Genomic DNA, 25820 nt, shown 5'->3' on the forward strand with positions numbered 1-25820 from the left:
CCGAATTTCCTCATCCATGTCCGGTGGTCGTCTTTTCGTCGTTCCACGAGACGACGATCGGTCGATTCTCTTGCATAATAATTGATCGGCGGCGACTTGCTGAGCATTGCACCCGATATCCGGTTCGCAAATGGAGGTCGTCAAGCGGATACGTGTCTACGAGAGGTGGTCCTTCCTAACTTTCGATTCGTATCGTGATCAATATTGGGTAATACGCATGGTGCATGTTCGAAACTAACGTTGAATGTCAACGGGATCCGGTGGTCGATGTCCTTTCCTTCGGCTATGTTTTCACTGTGTGCACTACGTGATGTAGTAGTGGAACTGGTCGGAACCAAAGGATGATTGATTGGGACAACATCGAAGATGAAATGGATGCGAAGAGGAATCGTAAAAAAAGTAATACGCCGGGATGCGCCCAGGGAAATATTGTTAACATCCAATACCGTGTAAATGGTGAAAAAAGGAAATAAACAGAAAACAAGCGCAGCGCCTTAATTTTATGTGGCAGCTCTCCCCCAGAAGTTATCAAATCATTTTGGTTTCTCGGAGGGTTGATATCTAAAGGTGACAGGGAAGTTTGTTCGAAACAATAATTTCATCAGTTATTCGTATCAACAAGTTCTTATATAATGGACTGGCCTAGTAGAATTCGACAAGTAAATTTTAGTAGACCGAAATCCGGTCAGAATGGCGTCCATTGATTCAACCATTTTCACGCAGTTACGTAATTAAGTGAGTATAGTACAGGGTGAGCGAAACTCGATGACTCAGCTCTATTCATGGAATTTTTTTTCCCCAGAAACATACCTATATTTTGGCATATTTAAAAAAAAGTTAATTTTTCTGAACAAATTTTGTAAAGAAAAAAAATTGCTATCTTTTTCCGTTAAAAAATTATAAGCAAATTTGTAAAAAAAAAGTATTACAAGAAATTCCCAATCGTCATGATTTAAACAAGATAGCATTTTTTTTCCTTTACAAAAATTGTTCAGAAAAATTAGCTCTTTTAAATATGCCAAAATATAGGTGTTTCTGGGAAAAAAAAAATCGATGACGTCAATACTTCCGTTTCCAAATATGGAAAAATATGCAAATTTGGTTTAATATGAACCTTACTCAATCCCATTTAATAACCTCTTTTCAGATTTTTTCTATCGTCTTTCCTTTTCATTTAATAGAGCTGAGACATTGAGTTTCGCTCACCCTGTACAATATAAAACAAAAATTTCCTTTTTCCACATTACCATTTATTCTATTCTTATTTTCTTTTTGTTAGTCATTCGCCGGTTAAATCTTTTTTTCTTCAGTGTCTTTTCTATAGCTTAAAATTTTCTGTTGATCATTTCATTCCATGAAAATTGTCGTAATGTTTTTATTTTTCTCCGAAATGTTTGACTTGTTTCAACTATCGGGCCTTCAAATAAATATATATTTAGAGTAGACGTAGGCGACATTCTAATTCTGTTAACAGTGTAAAGTAATTTTTGTAGGTAACCAATTATTTTCCGGAGTTACACAGGTTACACAGTAAGCTTTTCCCAATTTCTTATTGTCATATTCCGTGGAGTGGGAATAGGGAGAATGCACTACAAAAATTAATAGATATTTATGCATTAAGGGAGATATGAACATGATTTTTCCTTAAGGTTGACGTGGTTATAATCCGAGGGCCTTTGGCCCGAGGAATTATAAGTCAACCGAGGGGAAAAACATGAATATCTCCCGTGGTGCATACAATATTTTATTTTTTAGTCTCTACTTAAAAGTTAAAATTTTATTAAAAATATTTAGCAGGGAAGATTGCGTGAATATGTGGTTGCTATAGTTTCGTTCTCATGAGTTTGTTGCCAACAATGTGGAGGGCGAAAAAATTTGACAAATCCCAAGGGAAATATGAGTTGTTTTTCACAATCTGTATCTATGACGAAAAGAAACAATCGGGTTACTAAAAAAATAAAAATATTTTCTAACCTAATTTTATTTCGTTGCAAACAATTGAATTTCCATAGGTTGCTCTAAATATAAATTTATTTGAAGGCCCGTTATTTATTGTTTTATTTGGCGTTTCTAGATTTTAAAGAATTCCCTTTTTTGTTTTTCTTTATAAACCAAATTGTCTCCTTCGATTTTTCCAGCCCTGGTTCTCATTTTTATCACTTCGTTGCATTGGTACATCTCGGCTACTATTTTAGATATGTATTTAAAATACATACAGTGGATCTAATTCTACATACATTAAGTGAAATAATTGTCAAATTTATTTAGGCGTGCAACTACGACGAGAAGACTGATAAAAAAGGAAAGCTCGTTCGATTTTCTGGTGGAAGTTCAAAGTGCCGCCATTATAGGACGATAAGTTCGATTTTTGCGGGGGAGTTGCGACCGGAAAGCATCGCATATTGATGGCGGATGACCTCTTCACACGACAAGAAAAGTTGCGTCATCCGTAATACCTCCGAGATCCTCGTCGAGGAGCTGCTCTTAATTTGCAATCCGGCCGTTTCTCGGAATAATTATGCGAGAATTTGCAAATTTATGGAATATTCATGAACTTTTTTCGATGCGACTTGAACTTTGAGAAATTTCCTGTGTAATGAGTTGGCAGTGGTCGAACGTGAACTAGAAAAATTGAATAAAACGAAAGATACGTTTATCGTCGTATTTTTCCTCCTAAAAATAGCCATCGATGTTCGTGACGAAGGGCACACGATGTGTTAACGACCCGAGCACATCGTGGAAGGAAGTTTCTTCCCGTCCGGATTTCCAACAGTAGGAGTTGCTAGAATTCCCGAGTCGTTCTGTCAAGTCCCGCGTGTGCACTCGCTTCCGCGGATACCCTTCTGTTCTCGTCCCATCCCCGCACCCTTTTCCTTCCTCCTTCTCGTTTATTTATCCAGAAGTAGGATCTATGCGGATTCCGTGTTGAATATTGCAGAGGGTCCCATTTAGGGAATGCCGTTCCGTTGTTGCTTGCATACCGACCCCAAGAAGGTAACGCTTTTCACGATCCTGCAGTTTCACGACCGTAAAATGTCATAAACTTTTCATCATCCAAGAACACGATCGATGGAAAACGCCACGTCCTATAGGCTAGATAGGTCAAGCCGTACATCATTATCGAGGCGATTGATCAGGACCTTTCGAATGCGACCCAAGCAAATATAATTAAGTCTGGAAATTGGTTAATAACGGATCAATTGATACAATTTTTTCTTTTGTGGATTAAGTGATTACTTGATTAGACAAGTTTTATAAAACCATCCTGGATTACGGTTCGTTTCTATGAAAACTTCTAGTTTGAAATTTAAATGAAAGTTCTTCAGGTTCATCAACGAATTCGACCTTAATGTTCTCTAGAAAGTTATTTTTCTAGTTCGTGGAACTGATTATGATAATTTCGTAAATTTCCAAGATTCAAGTTTATGATTACATAACTCTAAATATGTAAATGTAAATGAATTAATTCTTATACGTATGTTTTCACGTGAAAGAATAGCAGAACTTGTTAGAAAATATCAACCGTTCAAATAAAATCCTGGGCAGGGAAGGTGTTAGAAACCGTCAACTGTTTTGCTTTTTTAAAGTGTAAATTGACTGTTGTAATTAGAGCACGTTGACAACTAACCTAAAAAAAAATAAACAAAAAATCGTTGTTTTTTTCTTTCATTGCAATGTTTTACATTAAAAATAGAATAACCAACGATTCCTATTCTCGAAGCTAAGAGCACCCTTTGCTGAAAACGAACATGTTCAATTATATGCTGATTAAACATAAACAAGTGTCAAACGGCGGGAAATTCAAACTTTACACTGTTCCAAATGGTTTACTTTTTTCAACGCCTACTCAGCCCAGGTTTTCATTTGAACATACGATAGAAGTTTTTACGAACTTACCGTAGTGTAAAAAATCAAATTTTTTATCGAGTTTCATAATTTACAAAAAAAAAAAAAAAAAATCGGATTTTGTGTAGCCATGTTGAGAATTTTCTTGTGACATTATTGGTTGCTACAGGACCTCTACTATTTAATTATTTAAAAAAAACTAAAAAAAAAACACCTATAAATATTTAACTATTTGTAGTAGGAAAAACATCTGTTGTTAAACCAAAAGACGTTAAAAATGTAACTTAGCGTGTCATTATTTCATTCTGACGTTACACAAATATATGCACCGAAATGGCCAAATCATGAGTGTATTGAAAACAATTGAAGTCTTGGCTTTGAAAACGCCAAATTTTAGATTTGTGTTAAATGTTGATTGTTCTTCTAGTTGCAGACGGTCGTAGAAAAAATATTGTATGGAACATATGCATAAAGTCTTTTTTTCTAGTTTTTACACCTGTTGTACAGGGTGATTCAAGTTTTACCGCCCGAGCGAAAACACACACTTCTAATCGATTTAAAATTCTCAAAAAATTCAGGAATGATTGTGTAACGCTGTAGAACATTCTGTAAAAATTTCAAATTTTTTAATGAAACTACATAGTAAATATTTCGTTTTAATTCAATAACCACTAGATTCATTTACATAATTTTTCACAGAGTCCTTTCAAACATTTAGTAAAAATTTGATGTCATTGAAAGCATCACCGGTTTTTGAAATAAATGGAATTCGATATTAAAGTGCAAAATTTAGCTATGATTTATTATTAAATTGGGCGGTCACTTCCACAATAGAGGCTGACATGGGTTATTTATGGTACCTTAAAGGGACTAAAGAATTACTGGAAAAGTTCTCAACAGATGTTTCCCAACAATGAGGTATTTATTTATGACACTGCATTTGTAAATCTTGATCATTTTTGGGTGTTAATATTAAAATTGGAATAATTCAAAAACGAATCATTTTCTTTTGATGCGAATTTCATAAATATGTTCTTTGAATTAATTGTGAATTATGAGCGTACAGGGAAAACATTTTTTTTTGGTCAAAATCAATTTTTTAAATTTTATGGCTCTGAATGAAGTGATACGGGAAAATTGAATGTACACGTTTGAAGCCTTATATGAAGGGAATGTAACCCTAAAGTTTCGTAATTTTTACAAATTTTTTAATAGGGTTAATCGTGCGGGCGGTAAAACTTGAATCACCCTGTACATACAGTGTGTTTCTGGATAGGTGAAACGACTTGTAAAAGATAACAAATTCTCGATTTAAATTTTCATTTTCTGGGGTTCAGCCCTGCTTGGTTAAAGACTAATTTCTAACATAATTTTAGTTTTGAAAAATCAAGTATGCCATGGAAATTTTCAAAAGAACATATTTTCCTGTAAAGTGCCTTTTATGTGACAAATACGACAAAAAGTTATTATGAAAAGTTGTTTAGAATCAACATCTAGGCCCCTACGCCAAATTTCAAAATCATCGGCGAACTATGAGTTTTCATTGTTTTAATGTTTATTTCACAAATAAAAAAAAATATTTTTAACATTTCTCTTATGAGTAAAAAAAATTAACACAGATTATTACTACAAGTTACTGGTTTAACACTAAAGTTATAATTAAATAAAAGTAAATTAAAACCTTCGATTAAATGGAAAAAAAAAGAAAAATCATAGTTGGCCGATGACTTTGAAATTTTGTCTAGGGGCTTAGATGTTGATTCTAAACAACTTTTCTTAATAACTTTTTGTCGTATTTACCACATAACAGGCACTTTACTTCTACAGAATAATAGGTTTTTTGAAAATTTCCAATATTTAGGCAGAATATAGCCTAAGGGAGTCCGTTTCGGCTCAGGGACGCGAGGGTCGCGGGTTCGATTCCGACCCAGGGCGAAATTAAAAAAAAAAGGCTATATTCTGTCTCGTGATTCGGAAGTCACGTTAAGCCATTGGTCCCGGTCTATTGAGTTGGTAATCATGTCCCTCATAGATTTGTAAACCAGTCCTAGACTGTGTAACAAATTTTTTTTTTATATTACATTTTAAACTTTGCTAATTTGAGAGGTGGTTTCTAAAGACCAGTTGGGACATACTAGGGTAGATAATATAATGTTCCTAAAACGAGTTTTTTGAGTTTGGTTGTCAATTGATATGGAAAGATTAATATCATGTCTTTGAAAGATTTATATCCTGCATATGTGTAAGTGTTGAACTTTACTTTTTTATGTTTTTTCTTCACTTGTAGTTACAATCTTTGTGGGAACGAAGAATCTAATCCGATATGATAAAAGGTGTGTGTTAATTTTAACACTTAGCAGAGCTTGTTCAATGAAACGTTTTTCAATTTGAATTTTTTTCGAAAAAACCTAAATTAAATAAATTTGCCAAAAATACTAGATATTAAAATATAAGTTGCAGAAGGCATCTATTCAAGCAAGAGTTGATTTGAGTTGAGGATCAAATGAGTGCTTGAAGGACCTTCTGCAACGAATCTTTTATATTATTTTTTCTATTTTGCCGCTTTATACTATTTTATAAATAAAAAAATAAAAAAATTAAATGTGGGGAATTTGGCGATGGTTGGTGGCATTTTTTTATGTGGCATAATGTTAACCGGCTGTGAAAAAAAATTATTTAAAACGCCAGATTTTTTTTTATTTTCGCATTTGGTGTTTGAAAATGAATGCTGAAGAAATTTATCACTAACGCCGCCGCAAATTGGGCAAATTGCACAAAAGACGTTAGAAAATTGACTGCCGTTTTGTTCACTGTTATTTATTAATTTGGTTTGTTCTCTGCGAGATTTATTTTTTGACGTCTGTCAGTTAACACTTCACGCTACCAACATCAATACAGTAAATTTTACTAGTCTATTCTAACACGCCAACGACCTATTAAAGCACTCAAATGTAAATGACGTCATTTGGGTGCTAGAATAGACTTATTCTAAACGCAAAATAGAAAAAATGTATACGCGCCTATGGGTAAGGGCGAACATTTTCTGTTGTGATAGAAACATTGTTATAGAAAAAATTAAATAATTAAAATTAAAATTCTCATGGTTACAAAAAAAAACCATTACAGTCTATTCCATTTAAGTATGCAGTATAGAATAGCATAGGGACTATTTTCCCGTCGGTGATTGGTCAAAATGAGAGAAAAGTTTACACCAAGGCAGTGTTCGATTTTTGATAGCTACTGTCAAATTTTGATATTTGATCGATTTTTTGGTAATTAGCGTCAAACTTTTCGAGTTTTTGTATCAAACGCATCGTTAAATTACAATTTTGTTATTAGAATACCACTACCGTAAGTTCCTTTAAGACTTTTTTTGTTAATTTTGGTGGAAATGTATGTTTTCAGATTTGCCGCGTTCGCCAGTGTGAAACGTTCTCCATTCGAAGCGACATCTACTGCATTCTTAAATGGAATGGACTTGTAGTTAATCAAACGACTCGTTTGGTAAAAATTGAGGGGCAAAAAGTCTTGGAAAACTTTTGCGAATTTTGCAAAATGTTACAGAGAAAAGTTTCATAAATTAACGAGTTCTTCCACTGGTTAAAATTAACACACGTATTCCAGATGCACCCTGTATACTTTTGTGATTAACAATTACAAGTTCAAATAAATGTCAGAAAAAAAAGAGCAGTTATTAAATCAACATGTTAAGTAAAAGTTGATCACTTTGTTTGCTCAAACAGAGAAAAAGGAGCACAACAGAAAAGAAGTAAAACTAGTTTTATTTACATTTCAAATAAAGTTTCCGTTTGTCGATATGACGTGATAAAAATATTATGATTTTTTTCTCAATAAGTACGAGATGCTGTTCATGTCTGCAATTCTTGATTTCTTGTAACGAATGATTTATATGACATTATCATTTTCAATACAATCAGATCATTATCAGTAAGTTTTACAGCATCACATGATATACTGTCGATGACAACTGTTCAGCCAGTTAAGGAGTTAAGGAAGCTTCCGATCAAAATTCAGCGAACCGTTTCGACGGTTCAACTCGACTAGGTGAACACGTGTTAAATGTGAATTTTTGTTGCAGTTCTCCTGAGGGAGGAGATCGAGAACGACGACCTCCAGTTCAAAACCCTGAAGATAACGGACTTCGGTTTGGCTCGCGAGGTGTACAAAACCACGCGGATGTCTCAGGCGGGCACGTACGCCTGGATGGCGCCCGAAGTGATCAAGAACTCTACCTTCTCGAGAGCGAGCGACGTGTGGAGTTACGGTGTGGTCTTGTGGGAGTTGTTAACGGGCGAGACGCCATACAAAGGCATAGACACCCTGGCCGTTGCGTACGGCGTCGCCGTCAACAAACTCACCTTGCCTATACCGAGCACGTGTCCGCAACCTTGGAGGGAACTCATGGAGAGTAAGTGATGATCGTGGCTTCTTTTAAATCAACCAGTAACGATCGGAGCACCGAGAGTCAACGGATACGGGAAATATCACTTTGAGTTAATTGTGTACAGGTCTCAAAGATGTACTCGAAGTGCCGTTGGGGCTCGAGCTGCTCGAAACAAAATAGTAATGGCGCTGTAAATTTGGAAACAGCATGGGGAGATTTATAGCACGGCAAATTCGGTTCCACTCGCCGTAAAAATGCGTAAATTTTGTGCCCCCAAGACATTTTTTGTGGAAAATACTGTACCTTCCGCCCTAAAATATGGCATTTTATATGAGAAAATGAGTGCAGGGGTTGGGGTGCAGCCGGTTTCCTTTAGCGGACTAACGAAACGTAACGTCCCGTACGTCATTTGGATGCGAGGCGTGCGACGCGTGCCCAAAATAAAAATGTCGACGAACAATGAGAGAATACACACGCACCTTAACAATAAGTTACGAGACATGAGAGAAGTTGAAGGGAAAACCGAAACCACAACACAAATAAGATCTTATCAGGAAATGTCACCTGCAGAGACGTATAATTTATATTTTAACGGCATCCACCTTCGGGTCGTTCTGCGATATTGCAGAGGCTTACACAGGTGGAAGAGAACGGGAAATGTCTCGTTCCTTCGCTCCAACGATATGAGGATTTATCGCCCTCTGACGTTTTCCCCGGCTGCGGAAATGTTTGTTTCCTGATTCGGGCGCTGGGGAAGTTTTCTCATTAGAGGGTAGGTCGCACGGGGGCGATTCTTAACGCCGCCATTCATAAATTCAATATTTAATTAGACAGACGACAGCAACGACTAACTCGTTTGAGCCCAGAATTGGATTGTCTTTTATGCCGAAAAAATTTCATAATATGAACTTGAATAATTATGTAATTTAATTGTAGTCATACTGTCCGCTTTACTTGGACATTTTTTTTCAAAAATTGTCAAATAAACATCTTTCAGGTTGTTTTGGCATAATAGGGGCCATGATTTATTTTTTTAAACGTTGGACACACTGATTTCCGTCACTAAAGTGCCTGACATGCGGACTTATCAAAATGAACATATGTCTAGGGCCGTATGATTTCCCAATCGTTAAGCCTTTCATTAGCTAAATAATTGATTAGACAAAGTGAGAGTATATGCCAAGCACTATGTTAGACAAGGACAAAACAATTTAACGACGTTCTTTAACTTTAATGAAAGGGAAATCATACGGCCCATAGTCGTTTTCAATGACATCCGTGCTGTCAATATGACAGTATGTTGGCATCACTTGCTGTTTCAATTTAGTAAACTCCAATTTAAAAAAAAATCAATTGTCAAAGTGTTGTCATGTTAGTATAAACCACTGGTTATTTGACAGTTATTAGATTGGCAACGTAAAATGTCACCTATATGTCAGTCATTTTGATGTAAAGGCACTTGCGCTATTGAAGGCGCAATTACATTTAAATAAAAATACAAAGTTAAATGAGTTTCCGAAAACAAGGATCTAACACAACGAGAAAAATTGGCTATGATTAGATTACGTGAAGAAATGCAGACAGAAAAACCGACCATGCTAAATTGCAGTAAAGATGCACACATCATATTCGAGGTATTTTCTTTTAATATATGGGTTCTTCACTGCGAGGAACTGATTAGAGAGGACTTGAAAAAATTGATGGGAAATCTACCAATTGAGGACATTCCTCTTCCGCAGAATCATATTCCGAAGACGATTGGAGGTTAGATTCTGAAAATGAAGAGGTAAACTGCTTATATAACCCATTAAATAAATTCCCATTTTCCTGTATATGTTAAGTTGCACTTTTTAGTGTGATTATCGTCTTTATTTCTTGTCTTTTGGTATAAAATTTGGTTACACCTGAAACTTTTCTGACATTTGAAAATTACTGATATACATAACCTCAAACCTGATCTAGGGAGATTTTACGATAGAGATGTCCCGAAACGAAAGGGTGGTACAGTCTGGTCTTTGAGGGAATTTTGACATTGACAATTGATTTAAAAAAAAATTGGACTATAATTTTGAATTTCCCAATTTGGCAATTTGCTTTGACGCGGCAAATTGACAAATTCAGATTATTATCTATCATTTCCGACAAATTAAAGAAAATATGTAATTTGATTAGGATTCCGAGGATGACTTAGTGTAACCATGTTTTACATTTACACCATACTGAAGATTGATTTCTTGTTTGTTGTTGATGTTTTACGAAATATAAATTTTCTTTTACCATAACCTCAGTTTCTTGTTTGACATTTTTTTAACTAGGATTTGCTTATACTCCGAATACTAGTTATGAATTTGTGTGTACAATCTGCATCAACATATTAAAAATAACACTGACAGCACGGATGTCATTGAAAACGACTATAACATGTTACTGAATTTCCGCGATGTCTGAGTATTCTTCTATTGCGAACTATTAAAACTGACAATGCACTAGACATTTACGCTATTTATAACCTCAATCTTAGAAAAACATAACCTAATTTAACAGACACCTTTACTTCTAAATGAAATGCAAAATTTCTATGGCCTCCCACTATGCCAAAACCACGTGAATGCATTTTAGTATAGTGCATTAAAGACCTCATAGTTCGCAGCTATAGATTCCGGAAGATTTGATTCCAAAATGTCGTTTCACATTACGAATACCTCAGTGGAAACATTTTGCGACAAATAATGTCGACATTTGTCTTTTGTGTTGAATATTTATCTTTTCCCGTTATCGAGACGAGGGTTAATACACGGCAGAGATGTGCCTTTAGTGTCGAAATGTTTTAAAAAGTGGGCCTTTTGCAGAATGTTGGAAGTCCGACCCGCACCATCGGCCGACTTTCGAGCAAATCCTTCTGGATCTAGACATAATAGTCCACTCGTCGTTCACGCAAACCCCGCACGAGAGTTTCCACATAATGCAAGATGACTGGCGGCAGGAGATCGAGGAGGTCCTCTTGGAGCTGCGCAGGAAAGAGAAGGTGAGTTTTCGGTTTCGCTACCATATAACGCTTCATTATTTATCCGTTGCTTTTCTCATTGGCTGCTTACCTTGAACATCCCAGGCATGTAAATCATTTGAGGAGGTAATTAGAGGACTCCACTCGTTCACCGATGGTCTAATCAATTGTGTTTGTTCCGACAGGAGTTGCGTTGCAGGGAAGAGGATCTGAATAGGGCTCAAATGAAACAGAGGATGCACGAGGAACAACTGCGGCAGAAAGAACAGGAGTTGCAAGCGAGGGAAATAGACTTGTTAGAGAGGGAATTGCATTTCATGATAAAGCAACAGACGCCGACGCCCATCAAGAGGAAAGGTAAAGGGAGATGTCGGATCGATTACGGTTTTGGAGTGTTTCCGTTTTTCCAGGGAAATTTAAAAGGTCTAGGTTAAAGCTGTTGAAGAAGGAACCGGGTTCGAATATCAGTTTTCCATCGGATTTTCGACACACTATAACAGTACAACACACTCTGGATCACAAGGCGATCGCCGGTGTCATCTCACCGCACAGTCCTCCAGGATCGCCGGCCATAACTAGATTAAGAGCGATAGCACGTGAGTTGCCTCATATTTCGAAGGATCATCGTTCATGGTTTTGACCATTTCGTGTTTTACACGATTCGGCCTGAACCTTCATTGTTTCAAACAATTTTCAGCATGGTTTTTCGTAAGCATGGAATTTTGTCATTACACGAGTGTGTGCATAATTTTTTTTTGTTTTTTTTCCCCTTAAAATTATTTAGATTCGTTTGTGCTTAAGATTAGATCGTGTCTTCCTATTTTGTTTTAGTTGAAATTGATTTTGCTAATTTAGATCGGTTAGAACGTTCACTATTTTATTTAATTTGATTAATTTACATAGTCGAAGCACACTTTTAAATTGAATCTTATCTCGCACATTCTGTAAATAACTGTTACCGCATTAGGGGAATGTGGGAAAAATCGGGTAGCAAATCATGTCATAGTGTTAAGCGGAGTCAGACATCGAACATAACTTGCAAAGTGGTTAAATCCTTTAACTCCCGACACTTGCCGAGAAATCAGCGGGATATTGCCTCGAAATCGTCGAGTTCTGTCTTGATCTAGTTTCCAGAAAGGTGTAGAAAACTCTTCATCGATCACGTTTTAAACGAATATTTACGCTCTTGTACAATTGCCAGTATGCAGTTAAATTCCCACATGCAGCTATAGGTAGCTAATTCTAAAACTAAAACTTTGACAATTTGAATACAAAATAGAATAAATTTTATTGTGTCAATAATGTGCTGGCCCGAATTGAATTGAAGTTTATTCTTCCAGAGGGCCACAATTTTTTTTCTTGGTATTTCAGAGCGATCGACATAAATAAGTTACAATGTCGACTTCATAAGTGCACTTCAGTTGATGAACTTTCATTTGTATTAATGCGGCAGTTGTTCGTACATCTTCAAGTTTCTCTTTATGGGAAATAATAGAAATGTGGTGGAAAATAAGGCCGCAGTAAAGGTGTACGTTTTGATGTTCAGTAGTTGGAGAGGATTGAAATTGGATTCGATAATGATGTCTTTTTGAAGACGATAAAGAAGAGACGCTGCAATAAAATATTCCTATTACGGATTTTTCGTGACGTAAAAGGTCTAAAAAACGAATCAAGGTACAGGATAATTATTGTAGTCTGTTAACAAAAAGTTAATTATTAATTAAAAGTCGGGACCATGCATGACATAGTGACTTGTCAAAAACAATCAATAGATTATAACGGTCGTGCTAGTCGTAATAGTCCATGAAAATCAAAATTAATAGAGTAGAATTGTAACGAATTAATGCTCAATTCATTACGGCACAATATTTATAATTATTGTTAATTTGGCCGCAACGGGAACGCCGATTTTTTTCCCTGAATATTACACCAATTTAATGCCAGCTTAAGCGACAAGGATCCGCGGAAATATGTAAATTATTGAAATGTGAAAATTTAATTAATTCGCGTGCCCGTTTTATTGGTGTTCGATAACGACCGTTGCGATAGAATCTTTAACCTTTAAACTGTGTCAAAATTGTGTGCACGCACGTAAAATTTTCACCATGCGGAGGGAATTAAACCGGTCACGTTTAAACTACCATTTTTCATTTCTAGGTGTTCGGGATTTGATGAGTTTAATGTTTGCTGAAAGATTTAATTATAAGTTGAGATTTTCAACAGTTCGTCCTGTCAAATTAATTATAGACTAATGAATTTGGAAAGCGTTTTAATGTAACGCGTTGAAGAATTTAGAAATATCCCCTTAAAAGTGAGCAAAGCTTTATCTCTTCCATGTTCAGTCAACTATAATTTGATGTTTATTTCACGGCGGACGGTCTACAGTTTTGGGAATCATCACAAAGTTATTAATAGAGTTATAGACGATATTGTTAAACATCATTAAATATTTTATAACCGGTTTTTAAATGAAATGTTTTGTAAGACCATCATTTTTGAAGCATAATTTTTACCTCCACCTTGACGCCATCATTATCAATATCGTTACAAGACGTAAAAGTTGACCTTTACGTGGAATTTATTAAAACTGTTTTTAATGTGACCGCCGTTATGTTATTAAACGTTATTGAAACATTTTTCACTGTTTTATTTAGGACTTTTATCGAATCTTCTCAAGTTGTTTATTTCAAAATGTGAGAGGTTAGGTTTGCAGATCACTCGGCGCTTTACTCACAATTTGGTCCGAATTTTAAACCAGAAGATCCCAAATTTTGGAGCCTACCTATTTTTTTTAACCCGCTCCCTCCAGACCTTATGTAAAGAGTGTTTTTAAAAATTGGCACTGAAGAGTAGATTATGAAAGAACCAGTCGTCTTAAAAACACAGATTTTTCAAATAGCGGATTAAAAACACAAATAACACAAAAAGCGAGGTTAGATTTAAACAGCTGATCAACCACTCGTCTTAGAGAAGACTGATTTTTCCAACTGTAAGTATACAGGGTGTTATGGAAGTCCATGTAGAAACTTTAACCACAAAGAGAACTTGTCAAAAGAATCAACATTTTATTTACCATTTTTTCCGAAAATGTGCCGTTGTAGAGTTAAAATTAAAAATAGATGGAATCCCAAAAAACGTACACGCCTATGGTATTATGGTTTACACACGTTCATTCATAATAAAGGACTAAAAAAGTCATTCAAATAAACATAAAAACGGGTAGATTTTCTTTGGTAAAAACTAACATTAAAAAAAGCACGAGTTGTTACTAGTTGGGCTAGGTTAGTACACATAAATTTACCTCATTTATTATTATTATTAATATATATAATAAATTTTCAAAATGCGTCCCTGCGTTGTCAATACAGGCTTGTGGCCTTCGTGCCATAGTCTTGTGTCCGAACTAGCATCATATGTAGATTCGACCGAATATTTTCAGGGACTTGCGTAACACGAGCGGTTAGTAGTGTTAACCGGGGTAGCGTACACTAATTGTTTCATGTGCCTCCACAAAAAAAAAAAAAAAAAACAGGTGACCGAGCTGGCCACAAAACGGGGCCATACCGACCAATTCACTTTTCCCCAAAATTGTTATTTAATCACTGTGTCACAACGATTTAACAAAAGCGAACTGATGTAAAACACTAAGGGGTTTAGAAAATTATAAAAAAAATTAATGCTTTTAGAAAAATTATAAATACATTCTGGGAGTTTACTTCGAGCTGTACTGGTGATTAAAGTTTCTACATGGATTTCCATAACACGCTGTATGTATTAAAAACACGCAAAAAGTGAGGTTAGATTTAAACAGCTAATCAGATTTGTAATCCGGTGGTGCGTTCACAATCGACTCTTCAACGCTAACTTCGATGCCCGATTAAAATGATAACAGTACGTCGTCCAACTGTATTGAAAAAAAAAAATTGACAAAAAATGATTAATTTTCCGTAATACCTGTTCACGTTGGGAAGAACAGCTATGGTGCAAATGACTGACCTGTTACTATGACAACTCATATGAAAGTTAATGCCAAATGTGTGCGATTTGCACCACTAATGTTCAACGTGAAGAGGTATTAATACATATTAATATTCCCGCAAATCAAACAGTTGACTATCGACGGTTTTTAGAAAGACCTTCAACATTTTTATGAAATACATAAGGAATGAGCAGTAGTTTTCTGGATGTCATCAGTTTTGAATGATGATTATGTCTTATACAACATGATTTAAAAAAAGAGATAAGAGGCGGCTTTCGAAAATAAAATTTCTTCGAATGTGCGGCGTAACTGCCACCAGTCAATTTTGACATTTACGTGAAATTTATGACATTTACATGAAATTTATTTAAACAATTATTTTCACTCGAAAACGCAACATGTTTACGACAGAAAGCTGTTTTTTCAATGGAAACGAAGAAAATTATGACTGGGTTTACCATACACAATCTCGTTTGTTGCAGTTTCAACAAAACCTCTCTTCATCCTAGCTGTTAGTTGTATGGTTGAAATTACGCCACACGTTTTCAGAAGTTTCATTTAGGCACCCCATATGTCGTTTTTTGTTGATTATTGTATCATTATGACAGCAAGGGCTGGACTCAACTCTGAGTTGAAAATTTGCAAGAATAAGAATATGTTGTGTTACGCGCTGATAAGGGGAACTTTGGGTAGGAATAAAGAACAAATTAAAATTATGTATAACTTAGTCATAGCAGAGGAATTTCTCACATTATCGTTTTTAAAACACGTTATTTTTAAATATTCCATTTATCATATCAAAATAAATTCGTCATTCTTTATTAATCTCTTTTACCAGATAAAAAAAATTATCATTTTTTAATTCACAGTAATTTTGTGAATGTCATCCAAAAGTTTGAATCAATGCTGCCAATCGTTTAAAGGGACATCACTGTTTATGATTTACAGTGAGGTAAATTGTATGAGATTTGTTAGGTCAGGTCAAGTTAAAGGAGGTCATGTTGGGTCAAATAGTAAGATAATATTGTACCCTGTTCACATATCAAAGATCCACCACCTGTTGACTTATGTTCTTTAAACAGTAAATAATAAATCTCACTATCATCCGACGTATAGCCTATTTTTCTTTAATCAGCTGTCAGTGTCAAAACTTTGTAAAAGACCAGACTGTGTTATCTTAAAACCTGTACTTACCGACCAACTTTATTAACAGTTTCCCCCATGTCAAAATTGAGGTTATGCCTGTCTAACGTTGTTCAATTAATACTTGTCTGTTGTTAATATTTTTAAATTTATATCTCATAGCTTTAATAATTTGGTACAATTTCGATCGACCAATGAAATCACATTTACTTATTCCTTGCATATTGATGGGGTCATCAACGGTGAAATGTTTTTTTTTTTTTTTTGCATGCAGGGAATGAATATGTGTTACCCAATTCTAGGTCAATTTTATAATGAGCTTTGGGCCGTCCTTTTTTTCGGGGTTGAACACATAAAGTATCTTGAGTGCAGACGTCCAATGTATCTATGTATTTTAGAAAAGTATTTACGGAAATAAGTAAGAATTTAAAAAATAGATATTTAATACGATAAATTGAATATGTTTGAGGCCTTCTCACAAATCGCATTTTTAGTCAATTCAGGTTTGTCACCTTTCAACTCTTCGCAGTACTAAATCAGGACCATATTTTCATTTCAGGCTCTGTGAGGGACTGCCCACTACCTTTTTTCGCGAAGGCAACTTTTCAAATTTTGTGCAGTAATTTTTCAACTCAAATGACAGCGCCGATGATTTTGAATTTGAACGGCTCGATCGACACTGCCAACCTACATTGTGAAATGCACTATTTGCCACTTTCAATTCCTCATACCAACTTGACAACACTTTGACAGCTGATTAAAAAAAAGACTATAGTAACTAGAAATGAGACAAACTGGCGAAGGAAGCCGAGATGAGTTTAATTTAAAAAAAATGCTGCATGTGGTTTAGAAAAAAAAAAAATGTTTGTGCGACACTGTCAGAATTTGAGAATTTTTTCCTGTGTGAACCGACTTTGATAAATGTTACAACTTGTCGTCAAAACGAAATGTCAAGCTAATTTTAAACATTTTAAGCGATTTGGAGCTTTGGAGCCATTAAGGGGCTCGTCGAACAAAATAACGTCACATTCAACTCGTGTGCTCTTTATGAGAGCCCAATTTACACACGAACTCGTTAAATAAACTACTATATTCAATTCAGTGTCCTGAAATAAAAAAAAAATGAATTCGTACATTGTGGAACGATTAAAAAATAGGGTATAATAGGCGAGCATTAAAGCAAGTCGTAGACAATTTATTTTTCAATAGAATTATGTACACACAGGATGTCCCAAAAATGGCGTACTAACGGTGCACTACGGGGTAGAAGAGATCACCGTAAACGTCAGAAAAATGTTTAAAAAATTCTATTGGACTTATTTGCTGATTTGGCGGTCTTTGAAAGTGGCACTTGACAGGTCAATTATTTTGAAATATACTCTCGTGTCAAAAATGGATTACTCCCTAGGATTTAGGGATATTCGTTACTAGGTTGCTATAAATTTGGTTAGGTTGGAGGCTATGTGGTTTCTGGTGACAAACAAAAGATATCCCAAAAATGTAAGACTAATTTCTCGCTAAGTGATAGATGAGTTTTCGTGTTTCACAATCAATTTTGGTTACTGGCGGCATATTTATTTGGATTTAATCTCTCAATTCAAAGTAACCAACCTTAGGCATTCAAAATAACTTTTGAAAATTCTAGTTACACACAACATGAAAAACGTTATTTCCCTAAAAGTTCGAATTCTAGGGAGTAATCCATTTTTGACACGAGAGTATGTATGAAATTGTCATGACAGCTACCTCTAATCGTACATATTATCACAAAGTACAAGATCACTCACTACCAATATCTAATCGTGCATTATAGAGAATTTAGAAGCTTTGGAAATCGAAAAAATTATTTTAAATCCACTACGGTAACATTGCAAGGTAATGATGTACAGCTGGTTGCAAAAAAAACGGAAACTGTCAGAATAAAATTGACACATTTTTACAATTTTTGCATAGTGTGAAACCTTCTTATGAGAGATAGGTTAGAATTAACGTCAAAATTCAATGACACTGTTTTAAATTATTTAATAGGTATTGTCAAGTAGACAGTTAATTGACAAATAAACAAAATCAAATTTACATTAGGAAAATTTTCGTTTCCCGATTTTTTTGCAACCAGCTGTATACTCCGTACTCTGATAGATTGTACGTTTTTTGACAGAAGACAGACCCAGAGACTAGTGTGGCGGGAATTAATCTGCAGGGATACAACGGTTTTCCACATAACGTAAAACAATTGAGATGGAGAGTTTAGTATTTTTCACTGCTTTATGTTTTGGAACTAGAATTTAAAAACGTACAATCTATCACCGTACGGAGTTTACTAATATATCTTTGTTTACATTGTATCACCGTAATAATAAAAATAATTGTTTTTTTTTTGTCGGAAACATTTTTTCCATATTTTTTTCATGTACATTTAAACATCCTCGATAAGGTAGTCAGTAGTTTGTACGCCAATTTTGGGACACCTGTATATGAAGTCTAGGGACATTTTTTTTACAGTTGGTAGTGATTCTCACAATTTTTTCGTGACTGTCGAAAAACGTAAATTTTTAATTAATTAACACATCGTAAGTAAAAAAGTTGGATTTATATTTAGCACATTTGATTTTGTCTTTTGATGAAAGGAATTGTATCCTCTGTAAGCAAGTGCCGCATTGACTTCGTGAAGGCATTTTTAATCGAGTAACGTTTTGAATTACTGTTTTATTACGAACTGTGCTGAACTCATTAGGGAGTTAAAAGCTCTCGTAATGAATTTTGAGCTAGACAGAACTCGACAGTTTGACGAGGGTTTTTCAGATTCCAGAACAGTTGAATTTACGGATGCGAGGCAATTTGCGGTCGCGAGTCGCATTTAAGTGTCATCCGGGAGGCAGAGGAGTTCGCCGCGACGGCAATCGTCGTTGAAAATCTCGTCATCGGAGACGGTTCGAGCCGCGTCGCGACGCATACCATGCAACGAACACCCAGACACAAAACGAACGAAACCACCATCCCTGAATAACAAACACATCCACACACCAGTGTAGAACATTGAGGGCAGAGTAGGTTGTTGTTGTATTTCAGTACCAGCTGACGGAGTAAAGGGGAAAACGTGGGGCCCGAGCACGTGCCACCAGCGCGAACGGGGACAAATAACGATGCTAAGGCCGGCGCCGAACAGGAGCGCGATATGGTCGAAAAGCGCCCCGAACCTGGACAAGACGAGGAACACCGTCCTGAGCCGACCACCACACGACATAGGTAACACATCCCCAATTGACAGTAACAAAAGCTCTGGTCTGCAGATGTTAATAAACAAAATGTCGGCTCTAACAACTCTGTCGGAATTCAAACGGTTCGGAAGCACGCTGCGTAACAATAGTTTCCCCACAAATAACGCTTCTTTAATACCAAAACCGGGTCTGGGACAAAACGAACGGCTGAGCAGGTCGATCGGTAACATAACAGAGTCGAACTATGATACTGTGTTTAGCACTGAGAGTTTCGTGATAGCGCGAGGCGTCAGCAACTCCGTCCACTTCGGCGAGGAGTACGCTGATGTCAACGACAACCACGACGATACCCAACAATTACTCAGATGATATTTCAATCGCGCTGTGACCGTCTCTTTTAGTTCTCTAATGCACCACGCTCGCTTTTCACTTTCATTTTCGTTCTTGACAAAACGAACATCATTACGATTGTCGGATGAGTATCGAGTCCGGGAGTATGTCAATTTATGTAGAACAAAATTCGAAACGGACAAGCAGACTGACCAGTTCGATCGGGTCAATCCCCTCACTTCTGGGATTCACACCTGTCGTGCTAAAATAGAGGGAGCAAAGTAAATGTGATTCCAAGTAACTGTCACAGTTACTTTGATGTGGGTGCATCTGTGTTAATTTTCTAACGGGAGTTTTCGTTAGGCGTTTCCGAGGAAAATCTTCCGAACGTAACCTGTAAGTCAAAATTCCCCACATTGATAAGTTCTTTTTTTTAGTTTTAAGCACAGTAGCATGTTTTGGATTTAATTATATTTTAATTGATTTTATTTCAGCTTAATTTCTTAAGTAGTGTTTTGTTTTATATTATTATTATATTTTGTGTAGTTAGGAAATTTAGACTTATGCTGTTTTTATTTAAACAAATTGGACGCCTTTTGAACATGTTTCGTTTATGTTTATATTATATGAAAGTTTGTCCTGTTGTGATCCTCCTACGTGTTAGTGAAACGTGTTCAAACCGCTTTTTGATTCTCATTGGTGATGGTTCTATTTTATGTAATTTGATTTTCAATAAACATTGTAATAATGTTTTTTAATTGCTGTATTTTATTTTATCACTCGCATGTCCTTAATTTTGGGATTTCGCACTAAGATACGCTGTTGACTGTTTGGTGAACACAATCCGCACACTCTTTGTACCAATATTGGCTTCTAATCGAATCAGTACATCCAATATTGATGCAATGGAAGGTTTGTTGAAGACGTATTCCAACAGAAATTTAAACACATTAACGAAACCGTTGCTTTTGTTTTAACTTTACTAAATAATTCTTCAGAATCTTTAACAAGAATCATTAACAAACCGGATGCTGGACTCTTCGGTCTTTGTAGTCTTTTGATTTTTACTTATTTGCTTTTCGTTATTTTTTGCCAATATTGTGTAGTTAGCTTGAAGTGTTTTGTGTAAGTTTTGATGTGTGAAAGAATCGCTAGAGTGTTTATTTGGGTTAACAGATTTCATTCCGCCTGAAGATTGGGGCCCTGAGTATCCCATTCCAGGAACGGTCAGGCATAACGTGCCCATTCCCACCCTGTACAGTGCCGACGGTAAGTTTAATCCCTCTACCTCGACCGCTCCCCCAAAACAACACAAACTGAGATGGCGTTGTTTTGGGATTTCTTTACGATTGTGGCGAATTAACACAAAATTTATGCTTGGTTTTAATTTGTAGGTCAAAGGCTGAAACCAAAGTTAAGTATTGTGGAATTAGTTTTATACAACATCGCTGCCATGCTAGCGGGAGTCGCCTCAGGTTATGACGTAAGATTGTCGAACGTGTCTCCGTTACATCCAAGGCTGCAACCGAACAGGTAATGAATTGGATTATCTATCAAATAACAAACCTTGTAACAGTGCTGCACTTTTTACCGTCATCTTCACTACCTAAAAAAATCCAAATTATTTACTTCACGTCCCTGAACATTCGAAAATTTCTTTGTCAGTCTTAAATTGACATTTTTTGACCGTCTAATTTTTTTTGGCACTAGTTTGTAGGTTTAGAAAGTTGTCGGTGTTGTTGTTTGCGTCGTTGTTATTGTCGGATTGGTTTGTAGGCCGGAAGTGGTGGACCTGCCGGCGTGGAGGCCCGTCGAGAACCAGGACTACGAATACTCGACGACTTCGGGGTACAGCCACAACACGTACCACGGGCCGACGCGGCACTGTCGCCCCATGCTGACCGGCTCGCAGCTTATCAACCTGCAGCACGAAGAGCAGCGTCCGTTGAGGTTCACCGACTCGCCGCAGCACCATCCACCGAACCCGTCGCCGCGGCGCAAGTCCAGCTCGACGAGCAACGACGGCTCCGAGTTGTACCCTCCGTACGATCGGACGGCGACGATCTACGTCCCGGGCGACTACCAGACCGAGCCGCCCCACTGCCCCGGCTGCTCGGGCCGGCCCGACCCCTACCACTACGGCCACCACCCGGATCACAGCTACGCGGGGTACAGCTCCGAGTACAGCGGCACCACGATGTACGGCTACGGAACCGATTACGCTTACGACAACCCCAGCAGCATGAGCAGCCACAGCGGGTCGAGGACGCCGCAGCGGCTGCCCCAGGGGCACCGGCGGACGCCGTCGAACGTCTCGAACAGCTCGACCACGACGAGCGGCTCGAACGTGAACCCCAGCTTCAAGCTGGAGGACGAGGGGAGTTACACGTCGAACTACCTGCGGCGGCAGTACGACTTCGAGTACGGTTCCTACTCGAGGCAGAACTCGCAGGAGTCGAATTTCGAGAGGCCGACGACGCTCGAGACGTCGGGATACACCAAGTTGAGGTCCAGTCTCAAGAGGAACAATTACCAGGCGAGTCAGGGGCACTCGGGGGGCAACACCCCGACGAACCCGACGCCGCCTGATAGTCTCACGAGCGACGACAGCTCGTACGTTTCGGCGAAAGATAGCAATAGTTCCGTGAGTCGGGTGAGGTTCTCGCCCACGACTTTAATCGATTTACCCGTTCCTGGTCAAAATCAAGACCCGACTGTTCCGTTGCAGGCGAGGAGGACGAGGCAGAAGGCGCTCGTCGAAAAGGAATTTTGGTCATAACCTACTGTGTATTTATTGTAGACGACGCAATGTGGCTTACGTAATTTCTTGTTATTTTGAGGGTTAACATCGTTTACATTTCTTAAAATAATTGTTAGCAATATCGAGGTATTTAATACTAGCCAATAAAGTGATTTGTGTGATGTTGTCGAAGGAGAAGAGTCACTCAGCAGCGCCCGCCCCCACCGCGGTTTCACGCCGTTTACACAAAATTCTAATTCTTACCGCTCGGACATTACTGAAACATACTGAAACGAACGCCCTCTCCCGAAAAATGAGAAAACCAAACTTCTGAAAACATGTAGCGTAGCCTCAATTTTACTGATGGCGATTATGAAGAGATTTTTGCTGGAACTCCAACAAACACCCATTTTCTTTGTCCCTATTTCGAAAATAGGATTCTGTCCTGAACATCTAATGTTCGGGATGAAACCTATTTTTTATAAAATTCACGTAAATGTCAAAGTTGACAAGCGATAGTTTTTTTGAGGAACGCCGCACATTTTCAAGAACTTCCTTTTCTATAGCCCTGCTTCTTCTTTTGCGTTGATCGAATTGTACAACCCTTAATGCAAATCAGAAACGTTTTTACCAGCGGTTAATTTGGAGGATGGAAGTGAACCAAATTGTGATTTTGACAGCTGACACTATGAACTGTCTAAAAATGATTTTAGAACTTTAATCAAAATTCTTTAATATTGTTATTTGCAAACTTTTACATGATGTTGAAAATGGAAAAAATGGAAGAGTATAGTGGGATGTTCCAAAACAGAGAAAAAAAAACGCTTAAAATTTCTTATTGAAAACACCCAATTCCATTAGTTACCTTTCTGGCCGCTGGCGCTGCATACACAACTTGTTTAGTAGTACACTTTTGTAAATACATATTTGGAAAATCAATCTAAAGACTGTCGATTCTAACAGATTTTGATTCGATTTCCTGTAACGTCAACGACCAAAAGACTGATGAAGCATTTAAACTTTATTCTGGTACAGCAATATTAGGAGATGACCGCTTCCATCCATCAATAGCTGCTACATGACTCGCTGAAATATTTTTTCTTATTGATTGGCAAAATACTGTTACCAGACAAAATTAAGCGGGGGCGGGTCTCCTCTCCTTTCATACACTAATGTATTCCTAGTCTAATTTGTGTATATTTATTATATTTTATATTTAATTCGGCAGATGTTAACTCTGTACAATGCGTATTTTGGCTGTAAATTTTTTTGTATTTGTAATGATTATACGTATGGTTGTTTATCGAAAAGGCTAATAGATCTCACCTGTCGATGTGTGGTCTGTTGGTCGTGTTCTGCTCAAATCACTGTTAGATATCGGTGAAGACTCACAAACTGAAATCAACATTTCACAATCCATAGTGCCTGATTATGCAGCTTAGACGTACAAGTGATAAAAAACATTATTAGTCATTTTGGTGCAATTTACTTAAATATGATGCATGGTTTTAGTTTATTAAAGTTTTTCTCGCGTGGAAAAAAATCAATGTTGCTGCCTTAAAGTATTGAATAAAAGAAAAAAATGTAATTTATCATTTTACGTGTAACTTTTATACCCTTAAGGTGGTGGAAATTTAACCGATTTTTTTTGGAAAATTTCGTTCGTAGACTTTTTTATATCGTGGTTGTTCGACTTATTGAAGAAGACTGGTTTAAACATTCCGAGTATATCAAATCTGGCTTTGCTTAGTCATATGCCCTGTTGATAATTGTAAATGAAACGACCAATTTTATTAATTTGTATAAATAATAACAAGATTTTATTAATTAACGTACTCAGTTCTTAATGTTAGTAAGGGAAAAAAGTATTATAATGTATTATATTGCTTGCGAAGCTTCCCAATAACGAACGATTGTCAGAGTTTTCAGTTAAGGGAAGTTTCACAATTTTCAAGTACATGTGGCCATTGTATTTTTAACAATTACGAGGTTCAGTATTGGATGAATTGTACATAAATTATACATATTGTAGGTTTTAGTTTATAACACGTGGCTTCCACATTGTGAAAATCATGTTATATTTATTAAAGAAAAAAACCTTATGTATCATACATTCCAAATTTCTTTTCACAACAAACTATTACTTAATACTCATTTGTGTGAATTGTAAACGACTCAAAATAGAATTTATAAAACTAATGTCTTTTCTTGGAGCAAAGATTAATAAAATCACTACAAGTATTAAGTATTTTTTATTAACCAAAATTTACAATAATTATGAATTATGGTATTGAAGTGACTCAATACGAGTAATGGGTATCTACAAACTTAATGTTGTGAACATGATTATTATGTCTAAAACCGGAATCGCACCATAAATCGGCGTGTTTTAAATTAATATTTGATATTAACAAACTTTTGATTGTGATACATCGTCGGGTGGACTGAACGAACGATCATTGCGCGATTCCGGACCATTCATTATTCGTAATTTCACTATAGAAACACACAAGTAAAAAACCCAACGGTACAAATGGTTCCTAAAAAGTCTTATCACCAATGCAGTCATTGAAATCCTGATTAAATATGTGGTACCGCAAGGGTGTAATAAAAAAATGTCGAAAAATAAAATTAAAAAAACAAACAAACATAAGATTGCGGTAAAATCAATTTCGGTATGAAATAATTCACAACAAATCCAAGCAAAAAAATATACAAAGAAAAAGCAGAATGTAAATAAAACATAATAAAACAATTTATTAGTTAGCAGTCCTGAGGTACGACAGACCACAAAAAATCAACAACCTATAATGTGACAATTTCATTTAAAACACTTTAACCGGATACGGACAAAGTCAGCACTTGCACACTTAAGACACCGGTTAATTCCCTGCAATTTTGTAGTCGCAGCTTCTAACGGTCATCAGTTGCTGTTGCAGTTGTCTTGGTCTTGAGATACGTGATTGCTTTCGCTGGGAGATGTAGTCGACGAGACTGGTCGGAAAGCGGCCGCGTACGGGAATCTTACATGGCATTTCTTGATGTATTCTTCTAATTGAGCGTCGCAACTTCCGAAATCGCCCCTTCTCAACGCTTCCGTCACATCCACACAATTCTGAAACAGAACAGTTCCGAAAATATTAGCAATTCGTTCC

At 36.6% G+C, this 25820-nt stretch overlaps 2 protein-coding genes across 8 annotated transcripts in view; one reads left to right on the forward strand and one right to left on the reverse strand.

The window, feature by feature from the left end:
- LOC138133629 (mitogen-activated protein kinase kinase kinase 11-like) overlaps positions 1-24906 on the forward strand; it is a 38971-nt gene extending 14065 nt beyond the window's left edge. For 4 of the 5 annotated variants that reach the window (XM_069051552.1, XM_069051553.1, XM_069051554.1 and 1 more), the window contains exons 3-11: positions 7946-8275; positions 11101-11276; positions 11361-11381; positions 11441-11612; positions 11666-11851; positions 19447-19623; positions 21102-21194; positions 21320-21458; positions 21702-24906. In XM_069051552.1, the coding sequence (XP_068907653.1) occupies positions 7946-8275; positions 11101-11276; positions 11361-11381; positions 11441-11612; positions 11666-11851; positions 19447-19623; positions 21102-21194; positions 21320-21458; positions 21702-22704 (2297 nt within the window). In that variant the 3' untranslated portion in view covers positions 22705-24906. The remainder of the gene's footprint in view (positions 1-7945; positions 8276-11100; positions 11277-11360; positions 11382-11440; positions 11613-11665; positions 11852-19446; positions 19624-21101; positions 21195-21319; positions 21459-21701) is intronic. The other variant, XM_069051557.1, reaches the window with a different exon arrangement.
- Positions 24905-25820, reverse strand: part of Naa15-16 (N-alpha-acetyltransferase 15/16) — a 47343-nt gene continuing 46427 nt past the window's right edge. For all 3 annotated transcript variants that reach the window (XM_069051561.1, XM_069051562.1, XM_069051560.1), the window contains one exon: positions 24905-25780. In XM_069051561.1, the coding sequence (XP_068907662.1) occupies positions 25589-25780 (192 nt within the window). In that variant the 3' untranslated portion in view covers positions 24905-25588. The remainder of the gene's footprint in view (positions 25781-25820) is intronic.

This window comes from Tenebrio molitor, chromosome 6 (assembly GCF_963966145.1).
Source record: "Tenebrio molitor chromosome 6, icTenMoli1.1, whole genome shotgun sequence".
Lineage (NCBI taxonomy): Eukaryota > Metazoa > Arthropoda > Insecta > Coleoptera > Tenebrionidae > Tenebrio > Tenebrio molitor.